General features: G+C 49.2%; 1 protein-coding gene across 1 annotated transcript; it reads left to right on the top strand.

Moving 5' to 3' along the window:
- The first annotated feature begins 2,645 nt into the window (after positions 1 to 2,645).
- Positions 2,646 to 19,563, top strand: LOC138165347 (transcription factor BTF3 homolog 4). The gene is made up of 6 exons (XM_069093579.1): positions 2,646 to 2,777; positions 9,546 to 9,612; positions 13,745 to 13,858; positions 17,536 to 17,737; positions 18,378 to 18,437; positions 19,144 to 19,563. Exons 2-6 carry the CDS (start codon positions 9,559 to 9,561, stop codon positions 19,188 to 19,190), a joined length of 477 nt encoding a protein of 158 aa, XP_068949680.1. The 5' UTR covers positions 2,646 to 2,777; positions 9,546 to 9,558; the 3' UTR covers positions 19,191 to 19,563.
- The last annotated feature ends 1,033 nt before the right edge of the window (positions 19,564 to 20,596 follow it).

Below are 20,596 nucleotides of genomic sequence, written 5' to 3'. Positions count from 1 at the left end.
TATATACAATTTCTCATGTGGGTTGGTCTTACAACAGCTCTGTGAGGAAAGTGGTTTTAATTCTCATTTTGCAGATGAGGAAACTGAGTCCCTGGGAAGTGAAAGAAAGAGTGGAGAAAACTCCACTGTTCATAAAGCACTTCAATATACATTCCATCATTTGGTCTTGCTAGGGTATGGTGCCTTCTCCCAGCCTGCCCTTCACTGCCTCCTCCCCACCCCCTTCCTTTGCAAACCAGATTCTATGCTCTGGTCAACTCCTTGAGTCACTAAATGAAACTGAACAAACTGGTTTGGGGCAAAAATTTTCCCCTGTAGGAAGGAGCCTTCTCCCTAGGCTATGGCTGTGAAGATCTTGGTCTTCCTTTGACTTCCGGGCATCCCAATCTAAATCAGTCTTTTCTGCATTGTTCTGCCAATCTTTGCCCCCCACACACATTAACCAGGACATCTAGAGTCTGTGTGGGTGAATGGATGTTAATACTTGGAACAGCTCACGTTCCAATGTTTACAAAGTGGCTTTCCTCACAACAACCATAGGAGATAGGAAGTGCATGATAAGCCCCGGGGCTCATGGAAATCCCAACTGAACTTGGAGGTTGAAGATCTGGGTTCTTATCCCAGCTCAGCTACTTCCTAGCTGTGCTTTCTTGAGTTGTCATTTTTCTTCCTTTTCCCAGGCCTTGGTTTCCTCTTCTGTAAAATAGGTATTTGCTGAATTCAACTGACCTGTTGTATTTTGGAGTTTTGGGGGTGAACTGGACTATTTGGGTTACTTGTTAGAGGTCACTTGTTAGAAAGGAGCAGGTGGTCAGATTCTCCTATTTTCCCCATTCTTTGGAAATAAATATTTTCTAAATGGATGATTTTTCGAGGTCAGCATTCACATCAAAGAAAATGAAAAGTCCAGAGTTCTACCCTTGAGATACAAAGATAGAAACTACAAATCTCTATGAGCAAGTAGGATTCAGAGAGGCAGGGTTCTAATGGTCTGGGGCTGTAGAGACAAGTCAGTTCTCCAGATAGCAGTGAATGATCTTTAGATAAACATAGAAGCTTTTTCAGTGTCATTTTCCTCCTCTGTAAAGTGAGTCAATTGGATCAATTACAAAATGGCTAAACAAATTGTGGTACAAGAATGTCATGGCCTGTACCCTAAAAGTGACTAAGGTGAGAAATTCAGAGCCCTGACTGAAGTCAATCAATCAATCAACATTTATTAAGTGCCTGCTATGTTCCAGGATACAAAAAGAGACAAAAGACAGTCTCTGCCCTCAAGGACCTTTCAATCTAGAGGGGAAGACAACAAGCAAATAATATAGACAAAGCAATCTATGTCCAGGATCCATGTACATATGCATAGAAATACACACAAGATAAATAAGAGATAACTAACAGAATTAAGAGAGGTTGGGAAAGGCTTCTGGTAAAAGATGGGCTTTTAGTTGGGACTCCAAGGAAGTCAGTGGGCAGAGTTGGGGAAAGAGGGAGAGAGCAGAAGATGTCCAGAGATGAGAAGCGTTTTTTGAATAACAAAGAAATCAGTGTCAGTGGATGGTACTGGTCAGGCAGCAAGGTGGAAGAACACTGGTAATTGGGGACTAGCATCCTGGAGGGCTTTAAATGCCAGAAGGAGTATTTTGTATTTGATCCTGGAAGCAATAGAAAGCCACTGAAGTTTATTCAGAAGGGAGGTGAGGGGTCAGTCCTGAGCTTTAGGAGGTGTAAACGGGAAACATTACTGACATTACTTTACTGACATTACTGACAGTGACAATAAGCTTGTCGGAGTCAGCTAGGTGATGCCAGTCTGGAGTCAAGAAAAATCATCTTCCCGAGTCTAAATCTGGCCTCTGACCCTTACTAGCTGAGTGACCCCGGGGCAAGTCATTTTCCTCATTTGTAAAATGAGCTGGAGAAGGAAATGGCAAACAACTCCAGTATCTTTGCCAAGAAAACCCCAAATGTGGTCACAAAGAGTGGTACAAGAATGAAAACGATGGAACTGTAAAAAGCTTGTCCCTGAAGAAAACAGAAAAAAAAAATGTACATCTGTCCCTTCTCTGCAGAGATGAGGGGCTATTGGTATAAAACATTAGGTGTGTGTTCTACATAACTCATTAATACATGTTGCTTCAATTGTTTCCCCAGAGTGCAGGCTCCTTGAGGACACGCACTGTTTCTGCACCAGCCCTAAGCACAGTAAGCGCTGCTTGAGCTGGAAAGTTGGGACATGAATGAGATGGTGGCTGCCTTGAAGCAGGCGTCTCAAAAGTGTTCTTGAATTTATTTAAAGGTCTCCGAAAACTAAACGTGTTGCTTTTACACCGCCCCACGTCCTCCGGATTCCCTCCTCTGGATTGCACAACGACAAGTGCATCTGTAACGCGCCGTATTCCCACGCACACGCCAGGGAGCTGCTCCCCAGTCCCGTGACAATGCCCCAGGAACGTCCAGGATGCCAAACAAAAACTCGCTCACTGCCCGCTCCCAGACGTCCTAGCGAGGAACACAATGTACTCCGCCGGGGACTACAGTTCCCAGTATGCACGGCGCGCCTACGAGCCCTCCGCCACCCGATTGGACGCGAGGGCTCGGCCGCCCCCCTCCAGCGGGTGCGCATGGCGATTGGCTGCACGGGGGGCCGGGAGGTGGGCCGGGTGGGATCACGTGTCCGCGCTCCCGCGGCCACCGCCTCCTTTCTCTGCCTCCTCTGCGACCGCCATCTTGCTGCCGCCGCGTGTTGCTGTCGGAGGAAGCCCCCGCCTCGGCTCCAGGTAAAGCGGTCGCTGCTGGAGCCTCGGTCCAGGCGCTCGCGGTGAGCGAGCCTTGGAGGGCGCGGCAACCCAGGTTGCCTAGGCGGAGCGGGGGCGGGCCCAGCGTCGGCCCGGGAGCCCGGCCGTTAGGGGGAGGGGGAGACTGAGGCAGGCCCTCCTCGGGTCCTCTCTGAGCCTCGGGCTCCTTCTCTGCCGAAGCAGGTGTTCCGCCGACCCGGAGGACCTGGGGGCCCTCCTGCGCCTCAGTTTCCTTCTCTATCAAGTGAGGGCCTAGGGCCCCGCGGACCCCGAATTTCCGCCAGTGCACTTGTCAAAGGAGGGAGGAGGCTGCCTCAGCCTCAGTTGGGAGCCTGGGACCCCTGGCCCCAGGGATGCACCCAGTGGAGAGGTAGGAGCCCGTGGACTTTACCCGGGCCTCAGTTTCCCCGTCTCTAAAGTGAGGGCCGGGCTCCCGGGTCCCTCCCAGCGCAGCTAGAAGGGGGTGTCCCCGGCCTCAGTTTCCCCGTCTGTAAAGTAAGGGGGCGCCTTGCCGGCTGTGCTGCGGGACTGAATGGTGCCCCAGGTCTCCTGATGGTGCAGGGGGCCTGGCCGGCCTCTTGTCCCGGTTAGCACCCGGCCAGTTTCCCCGTCTGAGAAGTGGGCCGGGCGGCTCTGCAAACCCTCGGGAGGAACAAAAGGGACCCAGAGGTTCTTCCATCGTGGCCTCCTGGAGAGAGAGCCCTGCCGGGTGGCCCTGGGCAGGTCCCATCCCATCCCATCTGGGGGCGTGGGGCAAGGTGCCGACCTGCCCTGCCAGAAACTTGCCCGGGTCCAGGCCGTGAGACGAGCAGACCGTCCCGGACTTGGGGACTGATCATAGCTCCAGCATCTGCAGAAGCTCCCCTCGTGCCAGAGGTGGCTCCATGAGGGAGCGGAGCGAGGGCCTGAACCCCTCTCCTCCAGGACACAGCAGCTCCCAGCTGGGGAGGAGTGGGAGAAGAGTTTGGGGAAGTCCAGCCTCTTTAAGAGTCTGCAGAGCTGGCGGGGGGGCCTGAGAGATTATGGCGGACCCCTCGGAGAGGGCATCCTGATTTGCATCCCACAGGTTGTACTGTGTAGGTCAGGAGTCCAGACCCGCTGGATTGCCAGCTGCATCACCCTACCTGGGGAGCTGGGGAGCTGGGGGCGGGGCAGGCGGGGACGGACTGCCTAGCTTCTTTGTGATGGACTCTAAGCAGCCTGGAATGATGGGCATTCTGACCGAGGGGATTCTTGTTTAGGGCTGGATAGGACTATGTGGCCCCTGCAGGGCTGGGGTGGTGAAGTCTGGGTCCTCTGGGCCTTGGTCCTTGGTGTGCAGGGCCTGGGACTGGGGAGGCTGCCACCGACTTGCCAGTGACCCCATGCTGTCATCAAGAGGCTGCAGTGGGCTTCTCGTAGGAGCCCTCCTCAGTGCTGTTTGAGGGGAGACTGCTGTGCCTGTGTGCAGGTCCTGGGTCCTGCCCACACCTGAGACATTAGGTCCCTGGTTGCTCTGGAAGGCACTTCTCATTCTGACATCCGAGCCCAGACTCCCACCCTCCTTTGCTGGGGTCCAGGAGATACCTCTCCACACCCCTTCCTGTTCCTCCCTACCTTTTCTCTCTCCCCAGATAGCCTTCTTGTCTCTGTAATGCCTCTTTGTTGAAGGTGGGGAAGGTATCTTCTTTGAAACTCTGTGGGATGGACTCTTGGCAGTTTGGTTCAAGAGAGGTTTTTGTGTTTGTCTTCAGCACACCAGAACTCCACCTTTACTTAACCCCTCTTCACTTTGTGGGTATCTCAAGTACCAAGACTAGCTTCATTTATGCCATGTCCATCTTCTCTAAAGCACACCTTCCTTTTGACAGTCTAGCAAGGTAGGAAAGGCCAACATTATTTCCCTGTTTTATAGCTGAAGAAACTGAGTTCCACCTCCCAGAGAGTGGAGCCAGAACCCCAAAAAGTGACAGCTTCTGATGGATGGGAAGGCTGGGGGTGCTCATTCCTCCCACCAGACAACCAGCAGTGCCAGGCCCACTCAGTTTATGTAGCACCATTGCCTAGCATTACAGGTGCCGTACTCCCTCCATTTCTGTAGAGAAATTTCTCTGCCTAGAAATACTCCATTGGATTCAGCAAACAGTGATCCGCATCATGCATGGGGCCTGCCCTCATGGAGCTTGAATTCTAACAGAGATGATCAGGCCCACAAATAAGTGATTGGGGAGAGTAGTAAGGACAGAATGAGGAAGAATAATAGAAAAAGTGCCCTGGGAAATAGACCCCTTGGGAGAGGGAGAGGGGGGTTCCTAATACCGAAGACTTCCGTGGAGGTGGTGGCACTTGGACCATCAAGGGAAGAATGATTTTGACAGCGTGGATGTGATTCACTGAGTGGTGTTGATCTGGAGTTGACCAAAGTAGGGGATGGATGGCTCTGGAAGGCCTCCTGGCCCAGGCTGAGGCTCTCTGTGACTAGGGAGCTTTTGGGCAACAGTGACATGGTCACACCCGTGCATGTAGAGTTGTTACGGAAGGATGGCTTGGAAAGGGAAGAAGCTGAAGGCCAGGAGACCACTGTGGGAGATGGGTGCAGTAGAACCCCAGGCAGTGGCAGGGCTGGCATTGGCATACTGTGCCTCTAGCCAGGTTCCTTCCTCCATAAGCAGTAGGGCTCAGGTGGAGGAGTGATAAAAGTGTAAACTCTCCCTGACTTCTGGGCACATGTCTCACCTTGGGCTCCAATCAGGACTCACTTTTTTGTGCCCCGGTGGGCTGTCAGGGGCCAGAGAGGGTTTGAGAGGGAGAGTGTGAATGTGTACATGCCTAACATTTCCTCATCTGTTTGGTAACATAGAGGTGAGCTCTCTCCTCCCTAGGGTTGTAGTTGTTAAAGGGGGCCCTGCAATCACTGAGAAGCGCATGGCTTAGGAGACCAGGGCTTGTTCCATTCTGCTTCCCACACTTCATGACCTCGCTCATGAAGGTCTCAGCCTCACCTTCCTCAGCTGTGAAGTAGGGATAATGATGCCTACTTCACATAGTTGTTTTGAGAGCCAGATGAGATCATGTGTGTAAATATGTAGCAAAGTATAAAGCAGTGTGTGCATTTGAGTTGTTATCTAGTCTACCAGCTTTTAAGGGGAAGAAACCCGCTGAGGGTGTGGAAGTGACCTAGCTAAGGTCACACAGGTTAAGGTTTCTGCTTGCAAAGCTGGTGTCATTTCCACCTCATGGGGATGTGGTAGTGACATTCTTTGAGATCAAATACAAATTAGCATTAATTACGATCCCTCCCTTCCCCTTGTTATGGTTCTGTACCCAGAATCCACAGGACTGGTGACTTAATTGCATTTTATGTATTTAGGTAAAAGACAATTTAACAATATCTTGCAAACTTAAAAGGCATTTTAAAAATTGAGTAGAAATATTCATTTAATAAATATTTTCTTAAATGCCTGGCTTATTCCCACCATCCACCTCCTGTCCTCCTACACACATTCTGCTGAATGGAGCTGAAGCAAATCACCCACTGAGCCCAGTGGGGCTGCTAGGACAACAGCACATCTTTGTCTCCCACTTCTGCCCTGACTGCCCCCTCCCCTGCTGGCAGGCAGCTCTTCTGCCGGCTTCCTTAGCCTCCTTCAGGAAGCACCTGCAAGAGATCTTCTTGATGGCTTTCCTTCCCAGATTAATTTCCATTTTCCATTTACTCTATCTACATTGCATGGGTCTAGATATTTACATGTCGGCTCCCCTATCATTAAGTGAGTTCCAGGGCTAGGGTGAGTGTGTGTGTGGGGGGGTGTCCTGCCATCCATCCATCCGTGTGTGTCCCCAGCACTCAGCATAGTTCCTAGGACATAGTTAGTGCTTCATAAATGCTTACAGACTAACTGTTCAGTACTGGGCCCTCACTGCAGCCTGGCAGTACTTTTTCTTGTCACCCAATGAGACTGTTCCTAACCTCTCTTCTCAAGACTCCCACACCATCAGCGCTTACCCTCTCAGGCTTTACTGAAAAAACAGAGCTCATCTGATGGGAGCTCCTGCTTCTCTGCATCTCACAAACCCCTTGACAGCCTCCATTTTTTACCTCAGGTATTGGTGAAGAGGTGATGCTTCTCACCAGCCTAAGCATGTCCCCTTGATTCCATCCCCTCTCCTAGATTGCCCCACTATCATCCCTTTTTTTCTCCCTAATCTTTAGTCTCTTTCTCTCTACTGGGTCCTCCCTTGCTGCCTACAAATGCATCCAAGTTTCCCCCAGACTTAACATCCTGTCATCAGACCTTAAGCTTCTCTCCAGTTACTGACCTGTGCCTGCTTCCTGCACTTATTATGTCTCACTTTCCATTGCTATCCAACTTCTTCATTATTCCACTGAAAGAGCTCCCTCCAGAACTCCTGGGCCTTCTTGGTCACCAGATACTGAGATGGTCTTGTCTTCAGGCTTCATGGCTGAAAAACACTCCTCAGAATTTCACAGTGGCTCGAGCCCAGCCCAGCGCCCCCCCCCCCATGCACAGGGATAGGCATAGGTGCATAGCTTCATACTCAGTGACCAGATGACTAGGGACTCTCCCTTCCCGTGGTGTCCTTGGTTCCTTCTCCTCCTTTGCTGGTTCATCACCCATGTCATTCCCTCTAACTATGGCCATACATACGTTCCTCGGAGCTCCGTCTTGGGGCTTAATCTCTCTCTGTAACCCCTCTCAGGTGATGACCTTGGCAGCTCTTTGGCGTTTGATACATCTCTGTGCACATCTCCCAGATCTCAGGATCCATCCCTGTTCTCTTCTGAGCATCAGCTGGGTGTGTTGGCATCTCAGCCTCAACTTGTCCAGAACACTTTGGATTTTTCCCCTCCAAACCTGCCCTTTTCCCAAATTTCCCTGTTCTTGCAGTGTCCCCCATCCTTCCAGGCATCCAGGCCGACAAGCTCAGTAGCCTCCCAGACTTTACTCTTCATCACTGCACATATTCAGTCTTTGCCAGGCCTGGCCATTTCTGCCTCTCCATCTTCTCCCTCATCACCTCTCACCTGGACTCCAATAACCTCCTGATTGGTCTAAGCTCTCTCCCCACTTGATCTTCCACTCAGCTGCTGATTTTGTAAAGCACAGGTCTGATCATGCCACTTACCAGTACTCAGTAAAATAAAAACTGCTCTGTTTGGCCTTAAAACAGACCCCGCCTGCCCTTCCGACATCATGTGCACTTTACCGCTCTTAGCCAGATTGGCCTCCTCCCTGTTCACACGTGATGGGCCATCTCCTCAGCCTGTCTCAGTGCCTTGGGTGCTGGCTGTGTGTCATGCTTACAATACCCACTGACCTCTTCTCTGCCTTTTACAATCCCTCCTTCCTGAGCCCCCAGGCCACAGGGCTGACCCTATCACCTCCCTCTGTGCATATGTTGCACCTTCCTTGATGGAGTGTAAGCTAGGGAGAGCAGGAACAATTTCACTTTCATCTCCATTCCCGGTACCTAGGACAGTGCCTGGCACCTAGTATTGTTGTAGGCAGCAGGGCCCCAAAGACAGCGCTAGTGCTGCTAGTGCTGGTCTTGGATGCTCCGATGGGGGAGTAAAGATGAGTCAGTCCAAGATCATGTGAGAAAGGAGGAGAGTCCCGGGATTCATACCTTCGTGCTGAGGCCAGTGGTTCCCAAACCCAAGGCTGACTGATTGGCTGCCCTTCTCCTTTTGTGCCTTAAAAGGTTAAAGAACAAAAGGCTGAGACTCAGCTAGAGAATGACATGTACTTTTGAAGTAACAGTGTGTTCCTCCACAGTCTATCAATAGTGTGGAGATTAGGATCAAGGAAGAAATTGTATGGAAAAGTGCTCTGGACACCAGAAAACAAGGAGCCTGTGGAGGAGGCATGAGAGGATTTTGTGGCTGTTAGAGTTCTCCCTTTAGGGAGGCTTGGGCTGCTCCCTCTCATTGATACTCATTTCATCATCTTCTCTTGGACAAAGACATCCTTATTTTGTGTTCACTTCTTTTAGTTTGTGGAGATCCAGCCATTCATCACATTTGATCTCAGCTCACATGGCTTTTTGCTTGTACATGGACAGTCTGTCTGAAAAGAAGTGGGAAATAGTTTGAGAGTATGGTCTGGTTTTGAGACTTTTCTTTATTAAGGCATTTTGTAATAGGTGAGAGCTCTGCCCAAAAAATCCTTGCTTAAACACCAGTACCAACTGGTGGTGAGGATTTATTTCATCATTATTGAAGCCAAAAGAAGGGAATAATGTTTCCCTAGAGGTGTCTCAAAATTGGTGACTTTCACAGCACCTCCTTTTTGGGATCATTTTAATTTCTATCCATTACTAAATATGATGGGCAGGAAGTTCCATCTATGGCCACTCCATTCCCTGACTCGCCCTGTCTCTCCTAGTAGATAGGCTTTGTGAGTGGCCACAGCCATAGAGTTTGTCACCAAGGATCAGCTTTCTGGACTCATCCCCAGAAGTCTCTCTCCCTTTGCCAGGCCAATTTGAGGATCTTGAGCCTCTTTCTCAAAGTCTGAGCAGCTTGGTGTAGGAGCTGTTGGAGCTGGCATCCACTGGGCCTTGTCTCCGTCTTGATGGGATGTGGGGTTGGAAGGCTTCATCCAGGAAGCTGGGCCAGGAGGACTGGTGGTCACTCAGTACAAGGTGGTGAGAACCCCAGGGGCCTGAGGCCTGCAAGGGCAGGGTTCCAGTTTTGCTAGAGCTTGTTAAGACTTTCCAGAGACTTAAAACCATCTTCTTCTTTTCTAGATCCACCAGCAGCATGAATCAAGAGAAATTAGCCAAGCTTCAGGCTCAGGTCCGGATAGGAGGCAAGGTGAGTGTGGACTCTTATACACCAAAGCTTGTAAAGGTTGGAAGTGATGTTCCATTCCAGGGAGCAGCAGACAGGAGAGGAGGCCTTGGGGCTCATCTAGCCTAATGCATTCATGTGGCTTATAGGGAAACTGAGGTCCAGAGAGCTGAAGGGGCTTGAAGGGTGGTAAGGGAATCACAAGGATTCAAACCCCTGTCCTCTCACTCAAAAACCAGCCTTCTTTGCTTTGGTCCAGCAGCAGTGCGGCAGCCATGGGACTTGGGACCATTGATCATCCCCCTTAAGCCAAAGAGCTCATGATGGCCAAGTATAGTGAGCAGACAGGCTTGTTCAAGGGATTCAACTTCCTTGGGAAAGGGCCTTGTGCTGAGAACTCCCACTGATGTTCCAGGGTCAGGCTCTCCCTCTAGTTGCTAAAGGCCTAGCCTTCCTTCCTCTGGGCCCAGTTGCTCAGGGAAAAGGCACAGTTGTCTTAATAGGACCCATTGTGATGACATCTGTTGAGAAGTCACCTGTTCAAAACAGAGCTGGGAAACTAGAGATAAGCAGCTGATTGAGTAGCAACTCTTCCATTGGGCATTTAAAGCTCTTCTCACATTGTCCGCTTGCTTCTGGTTCCCTCCCACTTCGGTGCTTTTGCCCATACCTGGCTTGCTCTCACCTCTGCCTTTGGGAGTTCCTAGTCTTCAGAGTTCAGCCCAAGCAGCACCTTCTATAGGACCCCTTGCCTCCATTGGAATGTAATGAGAGTAGAGATTTTTCCATTATGTCCGTCTAGAACACAATAGGCATTTAATGATAGGGACTAATTAATCACTTTGTGCTGGGAGGGCCCTTAGGCATCATTTAGCCAAACACCTTCATTTTACTGATTCAGAGAAAAGTATCTTAGTCTATCTAGGTCAGACACCTACTAAGTGTCTGAGCCAAGTTAGAACCTGGGGCAGATTCAGATGTCACAGTTCATCGGTCAGTCTGTTGGTCTTTATGAAATGCCTTCGGGTTCCAGGGTCTGGGAGTTAAGCCCCGGGGGTGACAAGTTACAAGGAATGAAAAGTTCAGCATGACAACTAAGCCAGTGCACTTGAATCTTTGAGATCCCTTTGCCTGGCCTCGGCAGCCAGCCGGCACTTATTGATTGCTTATTACAGTGGGTTACTTCTTCAGGGAGCTTGCCCTCTGATGGGGGAGTCAGCTGTGTTGGCCTAAGCAGGAGGAAGAGGAAGGGAAGCTCAGAGAGAAGGCACCATTGTCTCCCGGGGCAGTGGGGGGAGCTCCTGCACAAATTAGCTGGGGTTTGGGTTTGTGTCTGAGGAGAGAGAGGGAGGCAGGCTCGGGAGCCTGAGAAGTCACCGTCTTATGGTTCTCTGGCCCCCAGCAGGTGAGAAGCCCCCAGTGAGGAGGTGAAGAAGGAGAAATCAGAAATGGGCCGATTAACAGCAGCAACAACAGTAATAATACTCAAAGGAGAGGGGGCAGGTGAGAGCTGGGTCAGGAGGAGCCTCAGATCAAAACATCCTAGAGTAATTGATGTTCACACAGTAATTCCAGGTACTCAAGAAGAGATTAATTAGCTGGGGCCGGCTAGGTGGCGAAGTGAATAGAGTACTGACCCTGGAGTCAGGAGGACCTGAGTGCAAATCCGGCCTCAGACACTTAACTAGCCATGGGCAAATCACTCAACCCCAATTGTCCTCCAAAAAGCAAAAAAAAAAAAAAAAAAATCAATTAGGCTTCCTGTTCTCCATTTGAGAAGGCAGAGGCACATGTAAAATATCTGAGAGATTTCTCTGAAAAGAATGGAAAGAAATGTCCAAGCTGAAGGACTGATCCTTTAGGCAGCTAGCATTTATCAATGGCCTGCTTTGTGCCAGGTCCTAGACAGCCAGAAGCCAGCCGTGACCTTGTGCCTAAGCTCAAGGAGCTGCCCTGCCCCCCACCTTGCCCCCTCAGCTGGCCAAGGAAAAGCAAGACCAGGGGATCCTCCTACCTGGTCAACTCAAGTGGCTTCCTATTGCCTCTAGACTCCAATCTAAGCTTCAAAGTCCTTCCCACCTTGGCACCAGCCTCCATGAACATTACTTCCTCCAGCACTCTGGCGTCCAGCCAAGTTGGCCTCTCTGTTCCTACCCCAGGACACGCTGAGCTTTTGTATTGGCCATCCCACCCTTCTGGGGTGCGTTCCCACCTTCCATCAGGCACCTCCCTCGGTGCAAAGCCTTTCCTGATTCTCCCCAGCTGCCTTATACATATTTGTATCTACCCACTTTATATTTATGCCAAATATATTTATAGATGTCCTTGTTCGTTGTGAGTAGGGATTATTTCCCTTTCTTCTGCTTGTATCCCTAGCATAGGGCCTGGCACACAGTGGAACTTAATCAATGCTTGTTAGTTGATTGATCCTGCAAAAACAATCCTGTGAAATATCCAGTGAGGTGTTTCTCAGTCTGCTCTCCCAACTGTTGGTTCACCCATCCTATTTTTCTGAGGCCATTCCAAGCCATGACACTCTAATGTGCTGTATTCCTTCCATATCTAACAGCTAGGGAGGGCTACTCCTTGTGATACTATAATCACAAAAGACAATCTATAGTTGATTTATAATCAAAATGTACATGATGTGGGACAGAAGACATATAGATGCTATGGGAGGGAGCCAGGTCTCCCCTCAAACTGGAGAGCTGGTTGTTCAATTTTCCATGTGAAATTTCCCTCAGAAATTAGCAGAGGCTATGAATAAGGGCTTAATTTATTATTCTGTTGATTTATCTAGACTTCAGAAAGTGAAGGAGAAAATATTAATAGTAATGCCATGTTAAACTGAAAAGTGTGTTGCTGGGTGTTTAGCATTGACCAGCACATCACTGACAGGGAAGCCCTTCAGAGGATAACATGGGCAGTCATTTTTCTAGGGCCTTAATAGAGTGCTGGACCTGGGGTCAGGAAGACCTGAATTCAAATCCAGACCCAGACACTTAGTAGCCATGTGACCCTGGGCAAGTCACCCTGTTTGCCTCACTTTTCTCATCTGTAAAAGGAGTTGGAGAAAGGAATGGGAGCCTCTGAGCAGCTTTCCGAGGTGCTACAGCTGGTGTCATCAGCTATACTGTAAACTCGCACTTTAATGATGCCGAGCATGGGAGGGGCCTGCCACCTGTGAAGAGACCTGACTGTATCTGCTGGTGGTCAGGCTCCTGCTCTTTTAGCAGAAAGAGCTTCACTACACCCATCTCCAGTCATCTGCAAGGGGATTCTGCCTTTGGTCTCAAGGCACCGAGACTTTGCTCCAGGGACCTCTGGCCTTTTGCTGTTAGTTGGATTTGAGTTACATTATTGATTAGGTCACCTATTTTGGTCTAACCTGGGACTCTAAACATACATGACTGTCCCAGTAGGGTCCTGGAAATCCATGGCTGCAGTTCCGCCTGTTAAATTGGGAGCAGTCTAATATGGATTCCCTTGATAATGTGACCCAGTAAAATGTAGACTTTTCATTTGTTACTTAGTTGTTTTACATGGACTTCTAGTGATGTATTAATGTATGGTGACTTGTAAGGCTTATTGCACTGGCCCCCAGACTCTGAAATTCTGTGGTGTTTTTAAGAAAGGTTTTAGCTGTAGTGTAAGTATGAAGGTGCTTATGGGACAGGAATGTAGGGAAAAGAATCACACTTGAAGTAAGTAGGGAGCAGTCTAGGAACTAGAGCCTGTCCTCAAGGCTTGGATGGTGGCCATCTGCTGTTGAAGGAACCACCTACCTTGGTGGTATCAGAGAGCCATTGGAGTAATGGCCTTTGAGTCCTCTGGTTTCTAGAACTTGCTTATTTTGTTTAAGATGGCATTGGATTGAGCAGACATTGCTTGTAATGTTTTCAGATTATCAAGTTAACCATGAAGCACAGATGCTTTTGAAACAGATGTTGAAATGGTACCATTTGACCGTTGGATAAGGTGTTGAATAACTAAACTCTTGAGAACAGGCCCCTACTGTTTGTTGTGTGTGGCCTCCTGAGCCCTTCACTAAACATGAGAGTCACCAACGTCCTTTGTGGGATCCGGTGAGATGATGTGAATGTGGGAATGTGGGACTCTGCTGACTAAGGCTTTTCCCATTGTCTGCCTCTCTTAGGGCACAGCGCGCAGAAAGAAGAAGGTGGTACATAGAACGGCCACAGCAGATGACAAGAAACTTCAGAGTTCTCTCAAAAAATTGGCTGTGAATAATATTGCTGGTATTGAAGAGGTGAGGTCACTAGGCTCCAATGTCAAAAGTTGCTTTGACTTTTCAAATGAAAAAAAAATCAGCCCAAAGTTCTTGGTCTTTTTCAAGAACTTCGGACTGCTGGGTGGGAGGTCATTTTTCATATGACTAACATTGGTGTGGTTACACATGGTCACAGCAGACTTTCCTGAAGCCTGGCCTCACATACAGATTTAATTGTACTATATTAAGACTCTCAAACCACCATTGGTGAAAATGGCCCAAATGTAGGTAACTTGTTCACTTACTGAAATGATTAAGGCATGGATAAAGACCATGGAAGATTTTCCCAAACAAGTTCTCACCTTTTCTTTTCCCTCAAGAAGCTATTTCTAGAGCTTGTGTTGATGGTAGGCAGGGTTTCACAAGGCCCTGGAATGAACAGGCTTGCTCACATGTGCACACATTCACAGTGCCTCTCTGAGAGTCCTTCTTCATAGACTCAGTTGGTCTTGAGTTGACTGGCTCTTTGGCTTTAAACCATAGACTTGATTTACTTCTCTGCATATTTTCTAGAATCTAGAGTCACTGATGTTCTTGTTAACTTGAAAGCAGCTGTCCCCTTGTGGGGTCTGCCTTAATCTGCCTGCCCATGCCACATCCTCGCCCTCCTAGGTTCTGGAGAAAGTGGCCTGGCCTTCCCTTGGTGCAGTGCTGCCCTGGCTCTTCTTTGAGGCCCTGAGGAGCATCGTGGCCACAGTGAAGATCTCCCTAAGCAAGGATCACTGGGCCCAGCCAGTCTAGGGTGCTCTGGCTGGCACATACCCTGTGTTCTAGTTCTCTCATCAGGCTACAGACTGCAAGCTTCATAGGGCAGTGGATGCCTTGACTTATCTCATTTGCATCCTCCCCCTAGGACCTCACACTGTGCTCTGTACAGAGTTAGTTCTGAGTAGTTGTTTGTTGGGTTAAAACTCTCTTATTTGGAACTTGGAGTACATTTTTGCATAGAAACAGTATATAAATCAATGGAAATTCCTAGGCCAACCTAAATTCCAGTTCAGCCCACAGTGTGCCCTAAGTGTTCTTTCTGAAGGCCTCCTGTTTGGCTCATCTTGGTGGGTCTTAAGGATTCTTTCAGGAGATCATGAATTCTGGCTGGCCTTGCCACCCCATTGGAAGGGTTTTGAAGCTGGACCCTACTGCCCCCAAGCCAGCCTAGCTGAGCTCATCCCCAGGCTGGCCTCAGGGTGGAGGATTTTTCAGTGACTCTATCCAAGACCATCTGTCTAGCTGTGGAGGGGTTGTGTGATCATCCTTGTGGGATGGCTGGCATTTCTTCCTTGAAGTATCACAGGGGATTACTGAAGTTAAGTGCTATATGGTCTTCTGATGCTACACCCATTTTTCCCCATGGAAAAAATTACTCATAGTTGCAGCTCAGCCATGCCAGCACATCCTGGTGAATGGTGTACATGCCTGGTAGGAGCCCCCGTGGCCTGGGCCAGGGTCTGTAGGGACAGGGCCTTCCTTCATCTCAGAACCGTGGCACCTAAATGAGTGGCGTTCTCCCTCTCCCCAACCGGGCAAGATGAGAAGTGGGAGTCAGGGATAGCTGGGGGGGGTCCTGAGCAGTGTGGCCTCCAGCCTAGCATCTGTCAAGTCACAGACGGTGAAATCCTGCTATGTGCCAACCTATGTCCACAGAAAGGACAGCAGTAGTGAGGAGAACTCTGAAGGATGTGGGGGGCGGGGATTCTTCCTCCAGCAGCCAGTGGGTGGCAGATCAGGAGTCCTGGCCGGGGACAGCCTGAGCCCTTTGTCCCTCTGCCAAAATGGGATGAGCCATCACGTGTGATTTAAGTCATTATGAACATGTTCCTTCTGGCGGCTTGGCCACGTGTGCAGGGAGTCAGGGAGATGTTATATTAAGACATGGGGGAGACTCGCCCTTGAGATGGTGCTATAAGGAAGAGCAGTCATGTTTAGAACATGTATCCTTTTGACAGTTGTGGTATCCCATGAAGAGTTCTAGCTTTGGGAGTCTAGGAGCCTTGGATTCAAATCCTGCCCAGACATTTGGTAGCTGTGTGACCTTCCTTGTGCAGGTCCGTAGCATCTGCTCCCTTTTTCCTATCTGTAGAATGAGAGTATTGGGCTTGATGAACATTAAGGCCCCTTCTAGCTCTAAACTCTTGATGGGCATTATTTTGGGTGTCCCAAGAGGCTTCAGTAGGGAGTGGGTGTTGCTGGTACAGCTGAGCTGCAACTCTCAGTAATTTATGACAGATGCTACAAAGCTTGGAGGAAATGCTAGTGAGCATTCACTAGCATTGTAAGCCTCAGAGCCCCTCTCTCAGCCTCGGTTTCTTAACTTCTAACCTGAAGGGTTACAGGGAGATGGCAATCATGAGAAAGACCTGGTGGTTTTAATGGACCACCAATTCAGTCATTGGCTCTGTTAATAGGGTGAGCACACAGTGTGTCCAAGTGAAGGATATGGGGGGGAGAATGGCAGCTGGGTGGCTCTGAATAGAGCACCAGCCCTGGAGTCAGGAGGTCCTGTGTTCAAATCTGGCCTCAGACACTTAACACAAAAACTAGCCGTGTGACCTTGGGCAAGTCACTTAACCCCAATTGCCCTACCTTCCCCCCTCCAAAAATAAAAACGCTGGAAAAAAAAAGTGAAGGATATGAAAGGATGGCTCTGCTCTGCCCTCTCCTGGTCAGTGAGCTTTTATTAGGAGTCTACTGTGTACCAGTCATTGGGCCAGGCACTAAGGGTAGGTACAAAGACAAAAATGAATTAAATCATCCAGAGACTTCCCTGATCGACTTCATCATATAGACACACAGAAAGATGTACAAAATCAAACTGAGGTGGTTCTTTGGGGAAAGAACAGAACAAAGGAATGAGGAAAGGCTTCCCCTAGACCATGGCACTTGGATGGGCTTTCAAAGAAACCAGGGCTTAAGAGATAGTGGTTCTGTGGGTGGTGAGAAAGGGCTGGAGAACAGATATGGAGATAGAAGCTGCCATCTTTGGCAGCTGGTTGGACACCTGGAGTAGAGGAGACTGTTTTGGAGTTTGTGTGTCCTTGACCAGGTTTGGCTTGGGAGGAATGCAAATGAGTTCTGTTCGAGAGGCCCACTGGGCAGTTGGTGATGTGTCCACGCAGAAACGGGGCCAGGACTGGCAGTGAGTTTTGGCTCTGCAGTTTTCCTGCTCTGGTTGGAGGTTCACTGGCCTTCTCTCTCGTGTGGTGATCCCCCTCTGAAGTATGGAAAGAGTTGCGACTTTAGGAGCCTGCAGTCCATGTACTAGTGGGATAATTACTTTTTTTTTTTTTAAGCAATCAGGGTTAAGTAACTTGCTCAAGGTTACACGGCCAGTTATTACACAGACACAGTGTAGTGCTGAGTGTCTGAGCCTGGGATTTGATCTCCAGGTCGTCCCAACACTGGAGCCGGTGCTCTTACTCGCTGAGCCACCTGGCCGCCCCTAAGCAATTGGGGTTAAGTAACTTGCTCAAGGTTATAAGGCCAGGTGTTTCTGGGTGGGTGCTAAGTGGCTGAGCCCAGGATTCGATCTCCAGGTCGTTCTGACACTGAAGCCGGTGCTCTTACTCGCTGTGCTACCTGGCCGCCCCTGGGATAATTACTTTTTGAAAAGGTGGTGAGACACTTGTGAACCTTCTGTGTGTCTTGTGTTCAAACAGGTGAACATGATTAAAGATGATGGGACGGTTATTCATTTCAACAATCCCAAAGTCCAGGCTTCCCTCTCCGCCAACACCTTTGCAATCACTGGCCATGCAGAAGCCAAGCCAATCACAGAAATGCTTCCTGGAATATTAAGCCAGCTTGGCGCTGACAGCTTAACGAGTCTTAGAAAGTTAGCTGAACAGTTCCCAAGGCAAGGTAGGTATCTGGATTCAGGGCCTTCTGCCTCTCCGCTAGCAACCCACAGCCCACAGGTGAAGGGATTTTACTTTGTGTCTTTCATGGGAAACCACTTCACTCAGTTAGGAAGGATTTGTTGGTGATACAGCATGCACAGAATGAGTGAATTTTTATTGACTGAGAGTAACACTCTCAGAGTAAGAGGCTATGTGAAAGCCATGGAGGGATGGTCTTTGGGTCCTTTGAGGCCCTCAGGTTCTGGGATTGGGTGATCTCTGTGAGCTTCTCCCTAGGCCCTTGTTGATCCGGGCTGTGTGCGACAGGAAGTCCTTGTCTTCCGACCTCATCTGATTGATTGAATTTGGGGGTGTATTTGAAACTTGGCTTTGCTGTGAAGCTGTCACAGACCTAGGGCTGAAGTGACCTCCAAGCTTGGCAGATGAGGAAACGAGAGGCGCTATTTGAACTGCTCTGTGTCTGATTTAGGGTGAAGGCTCTCTTGATGTTGTCAGCCCCAAATCTGCAGTAATAAGATTGACAGGATTTCCTTTTCCTGTTCAGATTCGTTTAGAGAGGAGGGAACTGTGAGAGAGAGAGGTTTGGTTTGTTTTAAAACACTTATAGTTGGTGGCTTCAGTGTTTTTAACGTTCTTTTCAGTGTTGGATAGCAAAACCCCCAAACCCGAAGACATTGATGAAGAGGATGACGACGTGCCAGGTGGGTCTAAAGACTGCTCCTGTCTTTGGCTTTGGCGTTTGTGCCTTCAGCTTGATCTCTGTGTTTGACTCCTGCCATCCAGGCTGGGGACTGCCCTAAGGCCGCCTCTGTTCTTCCTGCACACTTGGGGTTCTGCGTGGCCCCCAGCAGTGTGCTTCCCTCAGGGCCAGCTCAGGAGAGGCCTGCCAAGCCCAGTGATGGGTGGATTGTTATCTGTCTTCAAAGACCTAACACAGTGAAGGTTGGAGCTGTCTACCAACTGATAAGATTTCAGCCCCCCTATTTCATGAAGTGGACCACGAAGAGGATGTCAGTCCGTTTACAGGAAAAGTATTCATCCGTGCCAATAAAACCCCAGTCATTGAGGTTTAATAGAAAAGGAATGAAGTTTACTTTGATATTTTGTCCTAGAAAACTTGATTCAAATATCCAAATACACACAGCACCAGATTTCCCATAAGAACTCCAAGTCAGAGATGGCCTGTGCTGGCTGCCTGCATTGGCTCCGACAGTAGCTGGCATTCTTGCAGGGCAATAAAATGGGAGTTGCACTGATTGGTGCCTAGGTCCCATCTCCCTGCACACCTCCCCAGGGAGGGCCGGGTGAGAGGCCCAGCCTAGTGGTGTTGTGGCCGTGTTGCCATCACCGTGGCGGCAGAGAAGAAACCTCATGCCATTGACCATTCATTTCTCTGCTTTTCTTCAGATCTCGTAGAAAATTTTGACGAAGCATCAAAGAATGAAGCCAACTAGAGTGTGTGGTGATTCTTGGCGACCGGCATGGACTAGGTTGGAGCAAGGAGCAGGCGGCTCCCGAGCTGTACAGTGGCAGAGAATGTCACCTGTTAATAGTTCAGTAATATAAATATTTTGTATATTAACGATGCTGTTTGTTCAGCATTTTTCTGTCAGTTGATTTTGCATTTTGCACTTCTCCCAGGATCTACTCTTTTGGTCAAAATACGAAGTATTGGTGCAGCTTTGAGGGTTTTTGTGTGTTTGCGCGTGCGTTCTATGTGGGTGTATGAGTGTGTGGGAGTGTGTATGTACAGTGGAGAGCAAATTGGGTAACGGTTCTATTGACCCCCCTGCCCCCAGTAGAAAATAAAACAAATCTTTAAGTCTCTTTCTTTTTATCTTTGCCCAATAGTGCACAGAAATAGTGAGAAGTGAGTGTCTTGTCTGTATTTCAAGGACTCAAGACATCAGAACATTAAAGAATGGGTTTCAATTTGCTTTGCTAACTATTGTATTTGCCAATACTTTTCTGTGTTTAAAATATCTTTCTGAAAGCTGGGGGACAGGCTTCCTGCCAGGGCACGGGCTAGGGGACGCCTTAGGCCTTGCAGCCTTTGATTCCATGGTCAGACCTAGAAGGGTTTCTCTCTCCATTCCTTTGTTCCTAGATGTTTCTTTGCCCCCTTTTGTCTTAGAATGCGTTGATCAGCCTTTGCTAGCGCTCCTCTTCACCTCTCGTTTAGACCAAGAAGGATGTTCTCCATCTAGGGTTGTGTGAACAGCTAGACACCTCTCCTTGTAAAGCATTGTTTCTCTTGGCCTTCTGTTTTCCATGGAGTGTGGCAGTCAGTGGATTTAAATCTAGGGGAGCTGGCAGGGGCTGGTATGCCTTTGCCAAGAGACTTGACATCCCAACAGGCTTCAACTGTTCTGAGGGACAGAGACAGCTCTCTTTCCAGCAAGTTTGGAACTGGCAGCCTTGTGTTGAATTGGAAGCAAATGGGGCCTAGAGCCTTCCCCTGTATCCACTGGGTTGTCTGTGGGATGACGGTGCCGGCTCAGAAAGGGTTCCTTTAACCTGCTTCCCTGCTGTTGACCTTGAAACCTACTTCTGGGTTGGATGTCCCTGTTGTAGCTCGTGGCCCTGCCAATGTGTGTGCATAGAGTAGAGCAGTGTTTAGGCGGCTCACTGGCCCCAGGCAACATGTCTGGACTTCCTCTTGAAGGCTCAGGGCTGCTTCTTTGCCAGAATTTCCCTTAACGCCTCGGAGGAAAACCTTGCATCATGACCAGTCTGACCTTTGTTGGAGCAGGCGTTGAGGGAGAGACTGAGGATCTGCAAGGGCCTCTTTGACCATCATCCAAATCATCATGGCTTCCCGGCGTGGCGTGACGACTCTGCAGCTGCCCGAGCTTTGGAG

The sequence above is a fragment of the Petaurus breviceps genome, unplaced genomic scaffold (genome assembly GCF_028583685.1).
Source record: "Petaurus breviceps papuanus isolate PSGF00001 unplaced genomic scaffold, PetGlider_PUasm1.0 208, whole genome shotgun sequence".
In the NCBI taxonomy this organism is placed as follows: Eukaryota; Metazoa; Chordata; class Mammalia; order Diprotodontia; family Petauridae; genus Petaurus; species Petaurus breviceps.
This window is presented reverse-complemented; position numbering and strand designations above follow the sequence as displayed.

Bases quoted from the DNA above. Each gene is read 5' to 3' on its own strand.
- LOC138165347 (XM_069093579.1), top strand. From the start codon at position 9,559: ATGAATCAAGAGAAATTAGCCAAGCTTCAGGCTCAGGTCCGGATAGGA. The intron at 13,859-17,535 runs GTGAGGTCACTA...GTGTTCAAACAG, and splicing joins ATATTGCTGGTATTGAAGAG to GTGAACATGATTAAAGATGA. The intron at 17,738-18,377 runs GTAGGTATCTGG...CGTTCTTTTCAG, and splicing joins TGAACAGTTCCCAAGGCAAG to TGTTGGATAGCAAAACCCCC.